Below are 19,576 nucleotides of genomic sequence, written 5' to 3' on the forward strand. Positions count from 1 at the left end.
CCTCTGCTCCACATCACATTCTTCTTCCCAGCTGCTGACCTTGAGGACCAACAAATAGTAGCCACATGGAGACAACAGCTTCTTATAGACCTCTCTACCATTTGCAGCACAGCTTCAGAATGATTGATTAGTGACTTTTTCTGTGATCCTCCAACACTCTCCTCTGCAAATTCACTTCCAAGCAACTCCCACTTTTATGTAAAGCAGGGACAGATAAACTACAGCCCTACCACCTTTTAAAAAAAATTTTATTGGAACATATCATGCCTATTTGTTTATGTATAGTCTCTGGCTATTCTGTATTATACAGCCAATTGAGTAGTTGTGGCAGAGACCTTTTGGCCCACAAAGTCAAAAGTCTTTATCTGGCTCTTTCAAGAAAAGTTTGCTGACTTCTGGTATAAAATATAATTCTTATTATAGATGCCATGTCCCATACGGTCCTTCCTGACTGATCCCTTAATGCTACACTATCTAACCAGGACGTATAAAGCACGTAGCTAATAATTTATTTAGTAATTCTTAGTCGCCTCCCTTTGGAGAGGCCAAGAGTACAGTGAATGATTGGAGAGAATCTCACTGGAGAAAACTGGCGAAGGGCTGTGGCATTTTTCTTTGCCCACTATTCCCGCATTCCACTACTAGATATACACATACTTCATAAGCAGGAGACAGGGATATTTCTATTAACATCAAGCCTAGTTTAGGAGCAGAGTAAAATGGGAGTAGATTTAAGAAGACCACCGTGACTTTGAGACTAAAGACTTGTAACTGATTTGGACTTAATAGGCAAGAAAGAGGCTGTCTGATGCTACTTGTGGTAGTAAATTGGCAACTGTGTTTGGGAAGTAACTGTACTCCCAGTGCCACTTCAGTGAGGATGGATGCTTCACATGGAACAGATATAGAAACATATAGAGACAGCAATGAGGGATCGGTTTAGAAATAACACCTTCCAAAATAGCTTTCTTCAAGGAGTAGAAGGCACTCTGCAAAATGTTCAGAAGTGTTTCATCCAATGACTAAGCCAAAGGAGGAGAGTGACTTCCCTCAGAGTCAGTTCTTATTTCATCCCAGTCACACTTTCTTCCTACCCACTCTAGCAAAGATGATCTTGTCCAGTTCATCCAGAATATTTATTTTGACAAATCTAATGACCACTCTTTTTCTCATCTTACTCAATTTCTTAGCAGCGTTGTCAACTACTTTCTCCTTTTTGACATAATTTCCTATCTTTTCTCAGTACCACTACAGTCTCTTGGTTTTTTGTTACCTCACTAACTGCCCCTTTCCAACCTGCTTTGTTAGTTTGAACTCTTCTGCCCAAACTCTAAATAATGGAGGACCTTGAGTTTGACCTCTCCTTCATATTTACCAGCTTTCCCTATGTGACTTCACCAGATTCCATAAGTTAAAATGCCATCAATATACTAATAATTCTCAAATTGATCTCATTAGCTATTATCTCTCTTCTGAGTTCCCAACTCATATAACCAAGTACTTTATATCTTTATTTGGCTTTCTAAAAGGCATCTTATATATGTTCAAAACAGAAAGGCTTCCTAATCTAAATGAATGTCATTCCATCCCATTCAGTTCTCAAACCAAACCCAGAATCTGTTTGCTTCCTCTCTTCCTTTCTACTCAACTGATATTCAATTCATTGGCAAATAAAGTTAGTACTACCACCAACAAAGATAACCAATCCATCCTCCTTTCTACATATTCACTGCTGTCACCTAATCTAAGCGATCAGCATTTTGCAAGTGAACTACTGGAATTACTTCTTTGCTGCTTCTGCTCTTGCCCCTCTCCTCTGCATTCTACATGTAACAACTAGAAAAAAATAGTTTTAAAATGTAAACTAGATAATTTTTTCACTAGCTTAAAATGCTTTCAATTATATTAAATTTATTCTCTTTATTAGAGTTTATAAGGATTTACCTGATTTTATCTTTGCCCTCTTGTCTCAATTCCACAAAAGAGAAGAAAGCGGCATGCTGCAGCTGGGAAACTGCAAATAGTTCGATATGGATGAGGAAAATAGTAGACATGTGGAAATTCAGAAGGTGATGGATGACACTGGAAATATTACGAAGGGTTCAACTGAGGAGGACTTACGAACTTAGAAGTTCAGATAGTCTTTGAAGAATTTGAACAATACATGACTAGACCAAAAAATTACATTGGCATTTTTAAGACTGTCACTAACCAAAATTTTCTTATCCTAAACAATGATATTTTAAACAAAGGTTCTGATTCGTCTTTGCTGCAGATGTTTTAGGTAATTCACTCATTCTCTCAGCCCTCCTCCAATTTCAGCAACTGTTGAGGTGGACAGTTCCCACTTACAAGACAGCTTCCCATCTCTGAAGTCTGCAGCCCACTCTCTGGATTTCCTGCTTCATGCTTTCCTGGAAGCAGCAGGTTTCTCAGGCCGGAACATGGGACACTTAATGCCCTGACAGGCAGCCCTCAAGTAGGAAGAATCTGGAATCAGTAGACAAACGTCCTGGCCATCTGTTATGCTTTCCACACATTTTCTCAGAGATCTTTCTTTGTCCACAATGGTAACCAGTTTGACAACTCTATTGGTTATTCTTCTTTCACTTTCTTGTTCACCCTGCTCATTCTCTCTTATGTATTGGACTTGCCTTACAAATAAATTACTTTGTCTTAGACTCTGCTTTAGGTGGAATCCAAAATTGGCAATCACTCCTTTATTCAAGAATTATTCATTGAGAATGTTGTGCAAGATGCTGAGAAAACAAAGTTGTTATATAACAGCGGTAAGTTTTCTGAGTGTAATTAGAAACCTACAGGACAAAAAAGGAACACCAACAATGTTAATATTTTCCACATTCTACAGCCTTATCAGTTTTCCCCCAGTTTTTACAACTGACATAAGATGGCTCTCAGTTAAACAGAGTTAGTATTATTTTCTCCCTGCTTTATTTCTTATGTCATTGCTATCTCAAACTTACATAAATCCTAAATAATCTTCAGCTATAAAAAAAAATAGTCTAGTGGGAAAAAGGGTTTATAACTTGGATTTTTTTCTTTTTTATATTTTGCATTTTAAGATTCAGCCACAGTTTTTCCTCCCAGCATTTTTAACCTCTCTTCCCTTTCCCTTACATGCTTTACTCTATTTTCTTCTTTTGTTTAACCATGTATATTTTATGTTGAGATTATCATAGGATAAAACATGTCTTTTAATTTTAGAATTGTTTCTGCATGATTGGCTGGGCAAATAAAGTTCTATTACATTTTTTTTCACTTTTTATTGGCATGATTACTGATTAAAGAAAGCAACTGAATTATGTCAAGTTCAATATATTAGGTCCATAAGATAATTCAGATGTAAAGAAATGTTCATTGTTATCTAATTTTTAAAAAAGCCTCTAAAACCCTCTTACACTACCTTTCCACCAAACTCTGCAATACATGATTTCTTAGTTGAGAAAACTAAAACTTTAAGATGAAATTCATGGGTATAAATCAAATGACCTTTTGGTAATTCCTAAGGGTACTAGTTTAGACATACATGCATATTGCCACAGCAAGCTGAAATCTAAGTGAGGAAAGAATGGAGTGGAAAGGTGGATTTCCTCATTTTATAAACTGGAAGAGGGCAGAGGCTGTGTCTGACTTGTTTGATATATACTATTAAGATGCTCATTATTGACTGCAGATTATCAATATGCCCTCACAGGGTCAATGTGAGAGCATTCTTTATATGAAATAATATCTATAAGATTATTTAGTATCAAGCACATAGTAAGTGTAAAATAAATATCTTTTTCTTGGTATCTATCGCCTGTTCTTGCTTGGTGATCAAAGTATCAATCATTTTCTCTGTTGAGGTTTAAAGTAATAAAAAAAACAAAAACAAAAACAAACAAAAAAAAAACCATGAACTAGCTTAGACAGGATACAAAGATTTAGACTCCTTTTGTTTTCCAATACGGAAAAAGTTTCAGCTTTTTGAAGCCCTCAAAGTCTTCTAAGTAATTACTGCTCTGATAGTCCAGATCACAGATATCATTAACAACTCTGTATTTCTGTCAAACTAGGCAGGCCACATTATTTTAAGCTTTTCTTACCACCTGTCATGTTCTATTTAGGTCTCTTGCATGTAAGTTGATAAACTGACAATTAAAAATTAGGTCTTAAGTTCATTTTAGAAATTCAGATACAGAGAAATGGTCTAAATTTTTTTTTCTGATTTTCTTACTGATTATAAGGAAATAACTTTATGTCTATTTAAACATTTAAAACTGGTTAGCAGAGAAAAAATGAAATTAATGGATTGCATTAGTTATGTTTATTATTCAGATTACATTAAAATCACATTGCTCATATTATACGTTGTTCTTCAGAAGAAGATCCTCTTAAAGACAGATATTTTGGAAGACTATTGAGTTTATTGCTAATGAAGAAAAAATAGAAATAATTTTTAGTAGATACTGAGTTAAATATAAACAGTATAAAATGACACAGTGCTTAAGAAAGAGTTATGCATCTTTTGAGAAAACGAAAATATGTCTTTTAGGTGACTAAACTGTTGGGAAACTTTGACATGGATATTTAATGACAAGAAAATTAGCAAATATTTTTACAAGTCTGTATTTTCCTTATAAACATTTTTAGGAAAAAAATGGGAGAAAAATATAAAACAATAAAAAAAATTTTAGCATTAGAAGAGTGTTAGACTCCACCAGAAATACCTACTGGAGTTGAAATGCTATGTCACGCTAACTATTCCAGTATTTTGATGTATAGATTAGGCCCTCGAGGTACATGACAAATTGTTTGAATTCAATTTTTAACACTCACTTCTGAGCACTGAAAAATCTGAGTTATGGTTCACACAGCAGCTTTCTAGAAATACGTTTAAGACCCACTAGAGATTTTGTGAATTGCTTTGCTAAAAGCTTTGTTATTTGCCACTGTTGCTAATGTACTGGGAAGAAAATCAAAACAATATAACACACAAAAAGAAATCCATGAGCCTGGTGTTTTCCCTAGAAAGATGGATAATACCGTTTCTACTGCCCTCTACTAACAGATTATTGCAAAAGCAGACAGACTGAGCTAAAAATATAATCTAGGAAAAGTTATACCAAAACTTGAAATTTTGCTGGTTATTTGGGTGGCTAGGATTTAAGCATTAGTAAAAATGATTCTCTTGTTTACATAACTTTTTTTAGCTGAACAAGTGAAGACTTCTTTAAAGGATCTAGAAAATGATTCCGAGAGAAAAGCTAACTTTCTGACTAATAAATTAGCAAGAATTTGAGAATTTTCCCTAAGCTGAGATTAAAAGGTGATTTGTTTGCTTTCTGGAAGTGGGTGGTTGAGATTCATGGAAGAGAGAAAATTAAAGGACTGAATGGGAGTGTAAGAGTTGTTCCCACTGAAGTTAAAGCAAAGGAATTTCCCCCAGAGGAAAGCATCTCTTCATGTTAGGCATAACTGTGAGAATCCAGGAAAAACTATGTCTAAAGTTCATTTTAAGGCTGTTTCCATTCATGATTCTGCTGCAATTTCCCAACATCATCCTCAATCACATAACCTAACATAAGAGTATTAAAAAAAAAAAAAAAAATGAAAGGAGACAGACCAAGAAGGCAAAAGGAATGGAGAATTTAATGAAAGCCAGAATCTGGGACAAAAAAGAACCAGATGCCCATTTCATCATTTTATCCCCTGTTAGAAACAAAATTCAACTGAGTAAAATTTTAAGATTTTATTGGCTTTATTCAATGATTCAGGAATCAGGGCAGCATCCAATTTAGCAGACAGAAAGACATTACAAAGAGCTATCCATAGCAAGAAACTGTTCTAGGCAGAAGGGAGCAGGAATAAGGAAATTATACTAAACAAAAGTAGACTGGTTATGGAAAAGTTATTTTCCTTTAGAGAATGGAGGGGGTAGATCAGGCTGATTACCTAATTAGTGCTGACTAGACAATTTCTGATTGATTGGTGTAAAATTCCATTTCTGGGAGAGCTGAAAATGTAATCAAGTCTCGTTTTGCTGATGTGAGACTTAACATAAGCAACTCCATTTAAGTCTGTTTGTTTTTAACATCCCTAAAAGTCCAAGAGGGAGAACTGGATTTACCACAGTCCTTGGTTCAGGGCTCTAGCCATTTAAAGTGAGCATTAACGTAAAGGGTTATCTCTAAAGTATGGGTGAAAATAAAGCACATGTTTTTTTGTTTGATTATTAGTCAGTCAAGTAGTTAGTAAGTGAATTTCTTGGATTGCCTGCCTAATTTGTAAACTGAATTGCATATTTATTTGTCTTTATTTCTACAAAATCCTATTTTTATTTTTTAAGTGTCTTTAACATTTTAGTGAAAATATCTAGTTTTTGACATTTAAGGGAAGATGAAGTTTAAGGAAATTTAAGAAGACATATTCTTATAAATGTATTAGTTCGTATATATTAGAAGCAGTATATTTATTCATTAATTTATTCATCTACTTATCTTTTATACCAAAGCAGATAAAACAATTATAATTTTTAAGAATTGTATCTCTACCTTCTTTTTCTAGGGGTTTTCCTCTCCCCTTTCTTCTCTTTTAATAAATAATGAAAAATGAATGAAGCCATAAATTAATTTTCAGAAGGGTACTAAGAAGAAAGTAAATCCAAAATCTCAATACTGAGAAGCAACAACTATTAATACTGGACAGCTATAGCTTCATATATCCTGTGGTGTGCTGGGTCTGGCTTGTACTGGCTCGCAAAAACTAACTGTGAGCATATCTTCCCAATTCTGTATTCCAGAATGTTATATTGGTAGACTGAAATCAGCCAAGGTGGGATTATTTACATCTTTGATGTAGGCTTCATTCCAGGGCTTCTGTTGTATTTTGGTTGTTGTTGTTTTGAAAGCTAGTTATTAAACAATTACAAACATACACAGAGCACACAACATACATACATATCGTACTAAACACATATGGAAAGACAGACAGGCGTTTCCGTATAGAGACAGACAAAAAATACTTCATGGTATACGTAATATTAAAAATGTTTTCAATCAAAAATTATTATTAAATTTTAGAAGGAAAAGAAATGGAAATGAAACTGAAGGAATTGCTGAACTTTATTGACACTTTCTAGTCTGATTTGCAAGAAGAAGTGCTATTCCAGACCCTATGTAACCCTCAGGGAGTTCTTATTCTTTGGGGAAGGGGAGGAGAGAGAGTTCTTCCAGTAGTCTGTCTTGAGAATTCATGGTCTTCCTGGATTTTTCAACTCCATTTCTTTAACTCAGGAAGTCCAGAGAGTTCTGTCTGAGTTTCCATTCTCTGCTTGGTAGCCTCAAAATCCCTTCAAAGCAGTAAGCTGGGGGCAGGCAATTATAGGACTCTCCTCATTTTACCCACCTCAGTGATGACTGCCCTTATTGCCTGATGTCCAGTGTATTTCAAACCATTGTTTCTATCTATTTTGTCCATTATTTGGTTGTGTCAGCTGGGACTGTAAATCTGGTCTCTGTTGTTCTATCTTGGCTAGAAGCAGGAATTCCATCACGATATGTATGCAAATATAGATCTTTTTCAAATCATGTTGATACTATAGATAGTTTAGCATACTTTCTAATTGTTTCATTAATTCTCTACCTCCTTAAGAAATAATCGAGACATTAAATAAAGTATTAGTTGGTGAAGTCTTGATAAAATAAAGGTGCCAACTAAATATTGGTAATTTTCAGAAAGCGATTTGTAGTTTGTGGTACACATCTGTTCTGGTTTTAGAATAGGCTATGATATCTGCACTTGTCCTTTTAAATCTAAAGCTGAACACTGTAAGGCTTCTACTGCTTTTGTATTAGCATTTATGGAGTGTACAATCCTTTATGTCTATTAGTACAACAATACTGTACATCCTATTCATGATGTATATTCATCATCAAGCATAGTGTTTAGTAAATAAAAGATAATAAATATTGTCAAATTAATGTACAAGTTTGAGAATTGTATATTAGTGAATTCATATACAGTTGTGAGAACACATCACAATTAAAATTCTTGACCATATCTTGTTGAAAGAGAACCGCATTAATGTTTACTAAGTCTTTTTTCTTTAGAAATGTATGCCCTTAATGAAATTTATTAATCTCTGGGAATTCTGCAAGAATTAATTAGCATCACTTTTATACACATTACATATTTTTGTTCATTCACTTGTATATTCACTTATTGAACAAATATATTTTATATTATGCTAATGGGTTTTGCCATAATAAATCACACTGTAAAATATTTAAGCTGTTCTGTAAAAAACTTAGAACAAATATAATACTATTAATAGTAATATATATATTCCCTTTTATCAGATGTCATAGAAGATTAATAATCTCCATATCAGTTTTCCAGATAATTGGAATTTTCTCTAAATAGTATTAATATTTAGCAAAAGAATTACTTATTTACCTTATAATTTCCTAAAATATATTTTGTAAATTTTCTTAAATAGAGCAGGCTTGTCTTTAAATTGATAATTCAGTGCCAACATTTGAATCATCAAGTATTTTATGACTATAATACATTAATATTTTTAGAAGTTCATCTGAAGTTGATGGTCTTAACATGAAAATTTCCCAACCTTCTGTGCCTTTATAAATATATTACTGTTTTTTGTAGTTTTCTTCTTTCTTCTTTCACTCTAAATTTTTCAAGAAGCCCTTTTTCTTCTGTAGTGATTCTGTCATCTTCAGCTAACTTCCTCATTCTAATAAAGCATGAACTTAAAACATGGACTTTATAATAAAGGCTTTACTGTAGCCTTTTTATCTGTTGGAAGATTTTCTTTTTATCTTGCTTCTGGATTCTTGAATTGAAATTGTTCTTTGACATTTTACATTTTAATAGTATTGCCACATCTAGAAGAAAAATCACATGTATAAACCATACTCAAGCATAGAGTAATAAAGCTTAGATCTGGAAAAGACCAAAATACCCTTGAGGGGAATGTAATGGACTTTTAGCTTTATAGGATTGTGAATAATATATAATCCCCAAGTGAGCAAATTTTCAAATCCTTCACTTTTTGGTTCGTGATGTCAGTTAATGAACTCCAATATATTCTTAAAATCAGGCTCAAATCACTTGTCTTCTTGGAACTTGTTTCTGACCTTTCAGAGAAAGCTGACAATTTCTTCCATTATTCTGCACTCTTGAATTTATCTCTAGGACAAATATACTTGCACGTATTTGTTTACATGCCTATCTTGCTTTCTAGATTGTAATTTTTCTGACGACAAATAGAAGGATTTAAGTGCTAACATGTAGAAGCTCAATGAATGTGTATTAAATAAACGAATATTACTTGTAACAATTATCAAAATTACATGATGTTTTGTGAATTTCATGGAATTAATTTAAACAAATAATATATAAGACACCGTGGTATGTGCTGAAGGGCATGCAAAGAGTAGAAGTAGCCCTTATTGTCAAGAAGGTAAATATGTAGAAAAAGAGATAAAATAGTAAACAAATAACTATGGTACTTAATCAGTTCAGGAAAAGTGGAATATGCTCTGGTAACACATAAATCCTCAAATCTAAGTGGCTTACCACAGTAGGATTTTATTTCTTGTTTATCCACGTCGGAGGTGGACCTGGCAACTTTACTGGGTGAATTTTCTCCAGATTGTATCCCAGAGATCTGGGCTTCTTCCTTCATGCATTTCAGTCAACTCAGAGGCCTGACCTACAAATATGGATGAAAGAAAGAGAGAAAGCAGGAAATAGCACAAAAATATTTTTCAGGGTATGGTTTGGAAGAGACATTTGTCACTTCCTGTCACATTCACTTGGACAAAACTCATCTTATTACTCTATCTAGATGCAAGAGCCTTAGAAATGCCTTCCTGTACTGATTAGCATAATGTATTATCTCTAGGCTAATTGCCAACTATAATAAGTATTAAGTCAATTCATATAGGCAACTTAAAAAAGAGTTTACTGTACAGTTCTTTAATTTTATCCTTATCACTATACTCTAAAATATTTTCTTCATGTATCATTAAGCTACAAGTTTAAAAACTCTCTCCAGGAAAGAAAGCATATCACAATAATCACATACATTTAGTACTGCTGAGCTCTTATTCCATTCACCTTCTGATAAATTGCTGTTTATAAATATTGTATCAATATCAGTTAGCATCAGCATGATACATCCGTTAAAAATTGATTTAATGAGAGATATACACTTCATCATTATTTTACCTTTTTAGGAAATACCATTAGAATCATTCCTTTTTTAAAAACCTCTACAGTTCATTACTTTAACCAGGTTTGTTGGAATAACTCTTTATACTACTATTTCTAGAGAACAGACATGTGTGTTGTGTATATATGAGACATACACAAAAACATACAAATGGACACATGTCTACACAAAAAGAAACATTAGTGATCTTACCGCAGACTTAATCTTTGATAACATAATGTTTGATTACATAAATAAACATTAATGATCTTAGCACAAACCTAATATTTGAATTTGTGCCTTTAGAAATATTTTTATTTCTAATAATTTTAGGTTATTTACTATTAAATTCTAATTTTATATTTGATAAATTTGATATTTAACTTAAAATTTGATAATTCTGCTGCTGCTCAGAGAATGTATTTTCCACATTCAACATTCTGTGCCTCAAATAATTAGTAGTTTTTCATTCCAAATACAACTGTAACAAGTAATACTAGAGAAACATAGAATAAAAGCACTTAGAATTTTGTCTCCGTATTTTACAAGTGAGGGAACCGCTTAAAACTGGCTAAGATCAGTCAGCAACTCAAGAATTGAGTCAATAATTTAAGAATTATAAATAAAACTATAGGCTTGGATTCAGACACACTTGAATTCAAATTTTGGTTCTTTTGCTTAATTTCTATATAGCAATATATGTTACTTAATTTTCCTTTCAATCTTTTTATTTATAAAATAGGGATAATACTACGTGCATTTCAGAGTCGCTGTGATGATTAAATGAAATAAATAGCTAATATATGACTCAATACATAATAGTTAATAAATAGTTAATATATGACTTAATAAAATTTTAGTTAATAGTAGCAAATTCCTGTCTGATGATGATAATAATAAAATATTTCTAATTTGAGGACTTAACAAATCATCTTAAAACTAAGATAGTATAGGAAGGTTTGCTGGTATTTTTTCCCTTTGTGTACCATTATTAGTAGATTGAGTTTTGGCAAGTAGGTTTCCTATTAATATAATTTCTTAAATTTATTTTACAATTATAGTAAAATATACTATCTGAACACAGGTTATAATTAAGCATGTCAATTCAGAAATTTCCTGTGTTGTTAGAAAATGACTGGCAAGACCACAGTTCATTTTAGGTCTGTAACATTAAATCATATAGGCAGAACTCAGAGGTTTGGGAAGTACCTTCCTATGCATTTTCCATTCTCATAGCTTCATATTGAGAGAAATGTTTCTATTTTTTGTTAATGATAGTATTTTCACACTTTCACATAAATAATAAAGTTCCATTAAGAAAAATAAATTCTTGGTTGCAAGAATCTGTTGTTCTGAACATTATTTCATTTTAACAAATTTATTAAGATAATTTACATACCATAGAATTCACCGATTTTTGCACATTACTTCTTGAATAAGATATACCTAAGTCCATGCAATCTAAGATTTCAAAGATAAAATAAGTATATATGATGATTAGTGACAATGAGCATCTTATTTCTACTAACCATCTGTATGTCCTCTTTGGAAAAATGTCTATTCAGGTCCTCTATCGTTTTTTATGTTTCGTTTTGTTTTGGTGTTAAGTTATATGAGTTCATTATAGATCTTGAGTATTAACTCCTTATTGTATATATAGTTGGTGAATATCTTCTCCCATTCAGTAAGTTGTCTTCATTTTGTTGATAGCTCTTTGCTGTGCAAACTTTTTAGTTTGACGTAGTGTTGTTTATTTTTTCTTTTGCCCCCCTTTCCCAAAGAGACATATCCTAAACAAATTACTGAGTGATGTCAAAGAGTTTACTGCCTATGTTTTCTTCTATGAGTTTTATGTTTTCAGGTTTTACATTTAAGTCTTTAATCCATTCTGAGTTTATTCTTGTACATGGTATAAAAAAGAGATCCAGTTTCATTCTTTTGCATGCATCTGTCCAGTTTTCCCAACACTATTTATTGAAGAGACGGTCTTTATCCCTTTGTATATTCTTGCCTCCTGTCATAGATTCATTGATCATATAGATCCAGGTTTATTTCTGGGTTCTCTATTCTGTTTCATTGATTCCTGTGTCTGTTTTTATGCCAGTACCATGCTGTTTTGATTACTATACCCTTGTATAGTTGAATATCATGTGGTGTGATACCTTCAAACTTCTTCTTTCTCATGATTGCTTTGGCTATTTGGGGTCTTTTGTGCTTCCATATAAATTTTAGGATTTTTTTGTTCCAATTCTGTGAAAAATGCCATTGATATTTTGATAAAGATTGCATCCAATCTGTAGATTTTGGGGTGGGGTAGTATGGACATTTTAATGGTGTTAATTCTTCTATCCGTGGGCACAATATATCTTTCCATCTTTTTCAATTTCTTTCTTCAATGTGTTATAGTTTTCTGAGTACAAATCCTTTATCTCCTTGGTTAATTTTTTCCTAGGTATTAATTTTTTGATGCAGTTAAAATTGAAATTGTTTTCTTAATTTTTTTTCTGATAGTTTATTATTGATGTATAAAAATGCAACCAATTTGTGAATGTTAATTTTGTATCTGACTTTACTGAATTCATTTATTGATTCTAATGTTTTTTTTTGGTGGAACTTTTAGGGTTCTCTATATATAGTATCATGGCATCTGCAAATAATTATAGTCTTACCTTTTCCCTTCCAATTTAGATGCCTTTTATGTCTTTTTCTTGTCCGATTGCTATGGCTAGTACTTCCAAATACTATGTTGAAAAAAAGTAGTGAGAGTGGACACCCTCATTTTATTCCTAATCTTAAAGAAAAACGCTTTAGCTTTTCCCCTCTGAGTATGATGTTAGCTGTGGATTTGTCATATATGGCCTTTATTATGTTGACGTATGTTCCTGCTATTCCCACTTGGCTGAGTTTTATCATGCATGGATGTTGGATTTTGTCAAATGCTTTTCCTGCATCTATTGATGTGATCATATGATTTTTATTCTTTTTTTCATTTATGTGGTATATCACATTAAAAGATTTGCAGATGTTAAATGAAGCTTGCATCTTGGAAATAAATGCCACTTGATCTTTGCCGCATTCAGTTTGCTAATATTTTGTTGAGGATTTTTTGCATCTATGTCCATCCAGGCCTATAATTCTGCCCCATTCATCCTTTTTTGTAGTATCTTTGTCTAGTTTTTGTATCACAGTAATTCTGGACTTGGGAAGTAAGTTTGGGAGCCTTCCTTTCTCATCAATTTTAAGGAATAGTTTGAGAAAGATATGTATCAATTCTTCTTTGAATCTTTGGTAAAAATTCTCCTTGGAAACCATCTGGTCCTGGACTGTTATTTTTTGGGAGTTTTTTGATTAATGATTTAATTTTTTTTAGCAGTTGTCCATCTGCTCAGATTTTCTGTTTCTTCCTGGTTTAGTCTTGTATGTTAGATTGTATGTTTCTAGGTTTTTATTCATTTCTTCCAGCTTGTCCAACTTTTTGACATATAATTGTTCATAGTATTTCCTAACAATCCTTTGTATTTCTGTGGTATTGGTTGTCATTTCTCTTTTATTTCTGATTTTATTTATATGAGACCTTTCTCTCTTTTTCTTAATGAGTCAGATAAAAGATTTATTAATTTTCTATATCTTGTCAAAGAACCAGCTCCTGGTTTTATTGATCTTTTGGATTTTTAGACTCTGTTTAATTTATTTTTACTCTAATCTTTATTATATCCTTTCTACTCAACTAACAAGAGGGCACACACAAGGGACACCCCTAGAGTGCTCAGCTCGGGTGATGAGGGAGATCGTAAGACAGTAGACTCATGTCTGCCTCATACTGAGACATCTAAAGTGCCAAGACCTGGCTGGCTGGTTTGTTTTTCTGGTAGTGAAGCAACAGAGAATTGGTGTCATTGGCCAACTTACACTGCTAGAATTTTTCCAGACAAAAGATGCACAAATGTGAACTGTGGACCAAGGGTGATAGACATACCCAAGTGAGGGTTAACTTTGAACGTGTACAGTGGTGTGACCTGTAGGATTCTTGAGGCTGAAGAAAGGGTCAGCAGCAGCTAGAGATGAATTTCCTCACAAGAGAAGTATAGATGAGAGATCCATAGCAATAGTTTTAATGTCTCTGAAATGGCCAGTAAAGTGCCGACAAAAGTGATGTCACCTTCCTGGGTCTGTGGGCTCATTGCCTATCGCACACAGGGAAGCCAAAGTCTGAAACAATAGATTTTTCATAGAGAAAAGGATTTATTTGGGAGGCAGCGAGACAAGGATCTTGGAGACAAGGCTTAGATAGGTCTCCCTAACTTGGATGAGGAAAGAGCTTTTGAGAGAGAGAGAAAGTAAATTTTGTAAAACATTGCTTTAACTTCTGATTGGGTTAGATCAAAGTGCTCGGCCAAGTGCAATTTATTAAGCACACCTCACTTCAGAATACTGTCCATGAGAACTGGGTCTGTGTACAAAGTTTCCTGCTATAGGCAAATTTTGATTCTGACTATCCATCAAGGTCAGTTGAATTCTTTTGTTGGATTTCTGGGCCTACTTAAGCCCCTGGGAACTGTTTGATCTGGGGTGGTCTGGTGATCATCTGAGTGCTGTGAGGAGGCTTGCCACTATTTCCTATAAGGCACTAAACTATTTGGGCCTGGTTCCAGTAATGGTCAGCTTTAAAACTCTGTTCAGGCCAAGAAACATAAAGAAAGAAAAGTAGGACTTGTCCTGACTCTTTCCACCTTGTCCACCCACAACTCTGGCAAGGATGGGAACTGAAATTGGCAAGATGGGCATAGAGATATCAAAGAGCAAGGGCTAGTCAGTAAAGAGAAAAGCCAAGGGGCATCCTTGGTGGAAATTAAGATTTTGCTTATTATACTAGACTAGACACATTAATTAGTATACTGTTTCATATTATCAGAAAATGATTTAATTAATAAGAGTTCTTCCAAATATCCAGGGGTAAAGGAGAAATTAGCCTCAAATAATAAAGGGTCAGCAGGAAACAAATATGGTTGCTTTTACATTACATTCCACAAGTCATGCTTGTTGAATGTTGCTCTCACATATAAATAAAATTGTTTCCATCACACGTGCTTTGGAAAATCCAGCATCCACCCTTCTCCTCCACTACAGTATCACCAAGAATTCTCTGGATATGTATGACACATTCTTGTTTCTGTCTTTTATAACTGCTCTTTCTCTCTGACCAATATCAACCCAAACAACAGAACATTTCCCTTGATATTGGAAAAATATCTCCCACAATGGCAGTTTTGTTTAATAGACTCTTGCTGACAATTTAGGCTTATAGGCAGAGAGTACTGTTTTGTGTGTAATACAGAAGTTAGTTTAAAATTAAATATTAGACATGATAGATCCTAGAATTTCTTTGCCCTGTTATTTGAACATTTTCATATGACTTGATGAAGACATTTAATTGAATGTGTAATATTTCTAAAGTCAAATTTACTTCCTCCTCTGGATAGTCAGTTTCAACATGTTTTATATCAGAGGCTTTGACTTATTTTATCATAGTAATTTACATTGTTTACTCTTCTCTGTACATATGATACAAAGTGAGAACTATTCAAAGTCAAGTATCAGAAGTAAATAATATATATCTTAATTCTTATGTAGTATTTGCAAAAATAATCATGCTCCTTTAAGGTGGTATAAAAATGTGTTTAAAGACTGAAAAATGCAAGTGACAATGAGGTCACTAAATGCCTTACTCCAGAACTGAAGTCTGATTATCTACTTGTAAAGAACCATTTGGGTTTAACTTCACCTATTTAAAGTCTATGAAACTACTCCAAAAAAATGAATATGGGAGCTCACCTGTATAAATCCACTATGCAGACTGCTATCTTTAGAAAAGCCTGCATGCAAAGCTGACTCTTGGTTAGAGATTAGAAATTAAACCATAAACAGGCTCCCATACTGATATAAAGTTTCTTTAAATGATAGGAGTGGCCAACTATTCCTAATATGTTTGTACAAACAACATAGGTCATGCTGCTCACATACTTTCCATCTGAGAGTCTGAAATTTTGATATGTACTAGGAAGAAGGTGCCCACGTGGCCAATCTCTAATTAGAAACCTTAGGCACTGAGTCTCTAAGCAGTTTCCCTGGTAGACAACACTTCACATATGTTGTCAGACTCATTGCTAGAGGAATAAAGCATGTCCTGTGTAACTCCACTGGGAGATGACTCTCAGAAGCTTGTGCCTGTTTCCTGCAGATTTTACATCATGTGCCTTTTTATTTGTTGGTTTTGCTTTGTAACCTTTTGCTATCATAAATATTTAGCTTTAAATACACTATATGCTGAGTCCTGTGAGTCCTAGTAAATCACCACACCTGGACTGTTGGGGACCTCTGACACACAAGGTGGATTGAAACGTCTGCATTAAGATACATAGATTCTAAATAAAAACATTTATTGAATACATTCTATATGAATAGAATTATGCTCAGTGAAACCAAGACAAGTAGCCTGGACCTATTTTAAGAAATTTACCAAGTGGTGGCTCTGTCTGCACATAGACGTGTATAAAAAGAACATTCAATTGACTGAGTCAAAGCAGAATAAAGGAGACAGAAGATGCTTATTTCAATGGTGTTTTAAAGATGTAGACACCTCATCTTATTTAAATTATCAGTAAAGCTAGAGACATGTAAGTTAGCCTTAAAGGAACAAGGAAGTTTGGGCAGGTTATGATATCTGGAGGCAGGAGGAAGGGGCGTTTTAGAAGGTTTTTCTTCCAAAGTTCCCTGTGAAACTCTGCAAATGGATAGAAAGTATGATAAAGAAGTGAAATACAGAGTATATTGAGAAAATAAAATGAATACTAAGTGTTACTTATGGCACGAAGTGGAATTTTCAAGTGCTCTTGGTTAAAATCCTAATAATTCAAATGTCTTATTTATAGCTCACTTCCATGCAAAACTTATGGATTATTAAAGAAGGCCCATCAAAACTGTATAAAATTTTAAAACTATCTCTCAAACTCAAGAACGGAATTTATGTTCTACTTGTTTCTAATTATGCTCTTTCTTTTCGGCCTCTCCTTTGTTCAGGTCCATCATGAATGAGAAACAGGACTCAAACTTTTCAGAAAACTGGCATCATATTTGGACTGTCAATGACACAAAGCATTATCTGTACACAGACATCAACATTATCTATGTGACCTACTATCTTCACTGGGCTCAAGTGGCAGCGGTCTTCATTATTTCCTATTTTGTGATCTTTTTCCTGTGCATGGTGAGAAATACAGTGGTTTGCTTTATTGTAATGAGGAACAAACATATGCACACAGTCACTAATCTCTTCATCTTGAACCTGGTGATCAGTGATTTACTAGTTGGCATATTCTGCATGCCTCTCACACTGCTGGACAACATTATAGCAGGTATGTTGACTGTGTAGTGCAGATGTTGATTTGCGTGTGGTGCAAAGATGATATGAGAAAATGTCACCTCTCCCTGCAGCCATGGCACAGTCATCCATTCATTCACAAATATTTATGGAGTTCTAAGAACTGCTCCAGGTACTTGCCCTCCTAGAGTCTGGAATCTAAAGGAGGAGAAAGAAAATAAACTAATATATAAGTAGTTAGAGAATAATAAGAATTATGGAGAAAAATAAAGCCAGTGGCAGAGATGAGAAATGAAAGCTGTTATTTTTTTATAGTATTCACAGAAGGTCATCAGTGAATGAGGTCTAGTATATATTACCAAAGACTTTGAATTTGCTTAATACAGCTCAGGGAACATATAATGTGGTAGAAATGTTATTGAGAATATTATGGACTGTAAAGTTCAGGAACTGGTAAGTCTGGTTTCAACTCAGGCAGTATCTTCAATCTAATATAAATAGATGATTTCGCCCTCTTGTGGTTACTTGGGGGAGATTTCCAGCAGTTTTTGATGGAAGGTGTAGCAGCAGTCCCAATGATTTATCAAAAAGTGGTATTCATCAGTGGTAACTTACAGCGTAAATAATGACTCGGTACTACCAGAGAGTGCTTGTGGGCCTGTATTACTACTGCTTTTGCATTACATTATATATTCTGGAAGTACAAGAACAGTATATGTCCATCTCCTAGTAAAGTTTTGGTACATTGTACCTGTTTAACAAATATTTGTTGTATTAATTAATGAACAGTGCTTAAGATATTCGTATTTCATGTCTATAAGAAAAAATGAAGCAATAGCAACATCTCAAAAATGTTTAGAGCAGGGTAAGCCATATCATAGTTCTTATCCTTTCATAGCATTCAACATCACTATACTGAAGAATAAGAGGTTTCTCTATAGAATTTACCAGTTTCCTTCCTTCTCTGGTGTGAGAACCAGAGAGAATTCAGAATGCCTGTTCTATCACTATGTACTTCATAGATTCAGTGTCTTAGTGATGTTTATCATTAAAAAATGATAAGAAAGTACAATTTTAAGATACCATGTTAGCCAAAGAGTGAAAGAATTAATAAAAATTATTGTTCTTGTTCTCAGGAAACCTATTTCACCAATAAGAAATGCTCTCAATGTTTCCCTGTAAACATTTATAATTAAATTATCATGAAAAACATTTTCACATACATTACTCTTCCTTACTTCTGATTCCCATTCCCAGGAGGAAGCCACATGCAGCTTTTTTGCATTTATTTTTGGTAATTACTATCATATTTCTAAATAACATGTTTTCATCATATTATTATCAAATTGTATAAGATATAATTTAGTTTTCATAATCTTCTTCTACCACATGAGGCAGTTTTCCTCACCAAACTCCACTGAAAGGACAACACTAGGACAAAAGAACATAAATCTATAAAAACTGAGTGTCAGATGCTACTGAATGTGAAGTTGGGAAAACAACATTGGCTGAAATTCAGTGTAAATGATGTCACATGGATTTATGCAGAGCCACAAATATACATTCACACTCCTTACCTCCTCTCATTCTCTCAAAATAATTGTATCATAGTTTTTGGTTAAATCAATATTCAGAGTTTGCATCCCTGTTATTATATGTATCTTACTCCTGTTGAACAAAGTAGAGTGCAATGACAGCAAATTTTCTCTTAAAAAATGTTTTTTGTTTGTTTTTCTGGATTTAATGACATTATATTTTGATTTGCTTAGATTTGTGTGTGTATCTATCAGTAATGTATCTTCAGATTCTCTTCCAGGAGTGTTAATTTCTCATCAATACCTTCAAACATAGCAAGTAATCTGTAAATTGCAACTTTTTCCTGAAGTTGCCCTCCAGGTGCTCTCGGTCATCTTGTTTCTATCCAGACATGGAGCTCATCTACTGCTCTGGGATGGCCCTTC

The 19,576-nt window shown here is 33.6% G+C and overlaps 1 protein-coding gene across 1 annotated transcript in view; it reads left to right on the forward strand.

The window, feature by feature from the left end:
- The window catches only part of NPFFR2 (neuropeptide FF receptor 2), a 60,302-nt gene that overhangs the window by 28,201 nt on the left and 12,525 nt on the right, over nucleotides 1-19,576 (forward strand). The window contains exon 2 of the mRNA XM_023530851.1: nucleotides 17,315-17,649. Coding sequence (XP_023386619.1) covers nucleotides 17,322-17,649 — 328 coding nt within the window. The 5' untranslated portion in view covers nucleotides 17,315-17,321. The remainder of the gene's footprint in view (nucleotides 1-17,314; nucleotides 17,650-19,576) is intronic.

The sequence above is a fragment of the Pteropus vampyrus genome, unplaced genomic scaffold (assembly GCF_000151845.1).
Source record: "Pteropus vampyrus isolate Shadow unplaced genomic scaffold, Pvam_2.0 Scaffold56, whole genome shotgun sequence".
NCBI classification, from domain to species: Eukaryota; Metazoa; Chordata; class Mammalia; order Chiroptera; family Pteropodidae; genus Pteropus; species Pteropus vampyrus.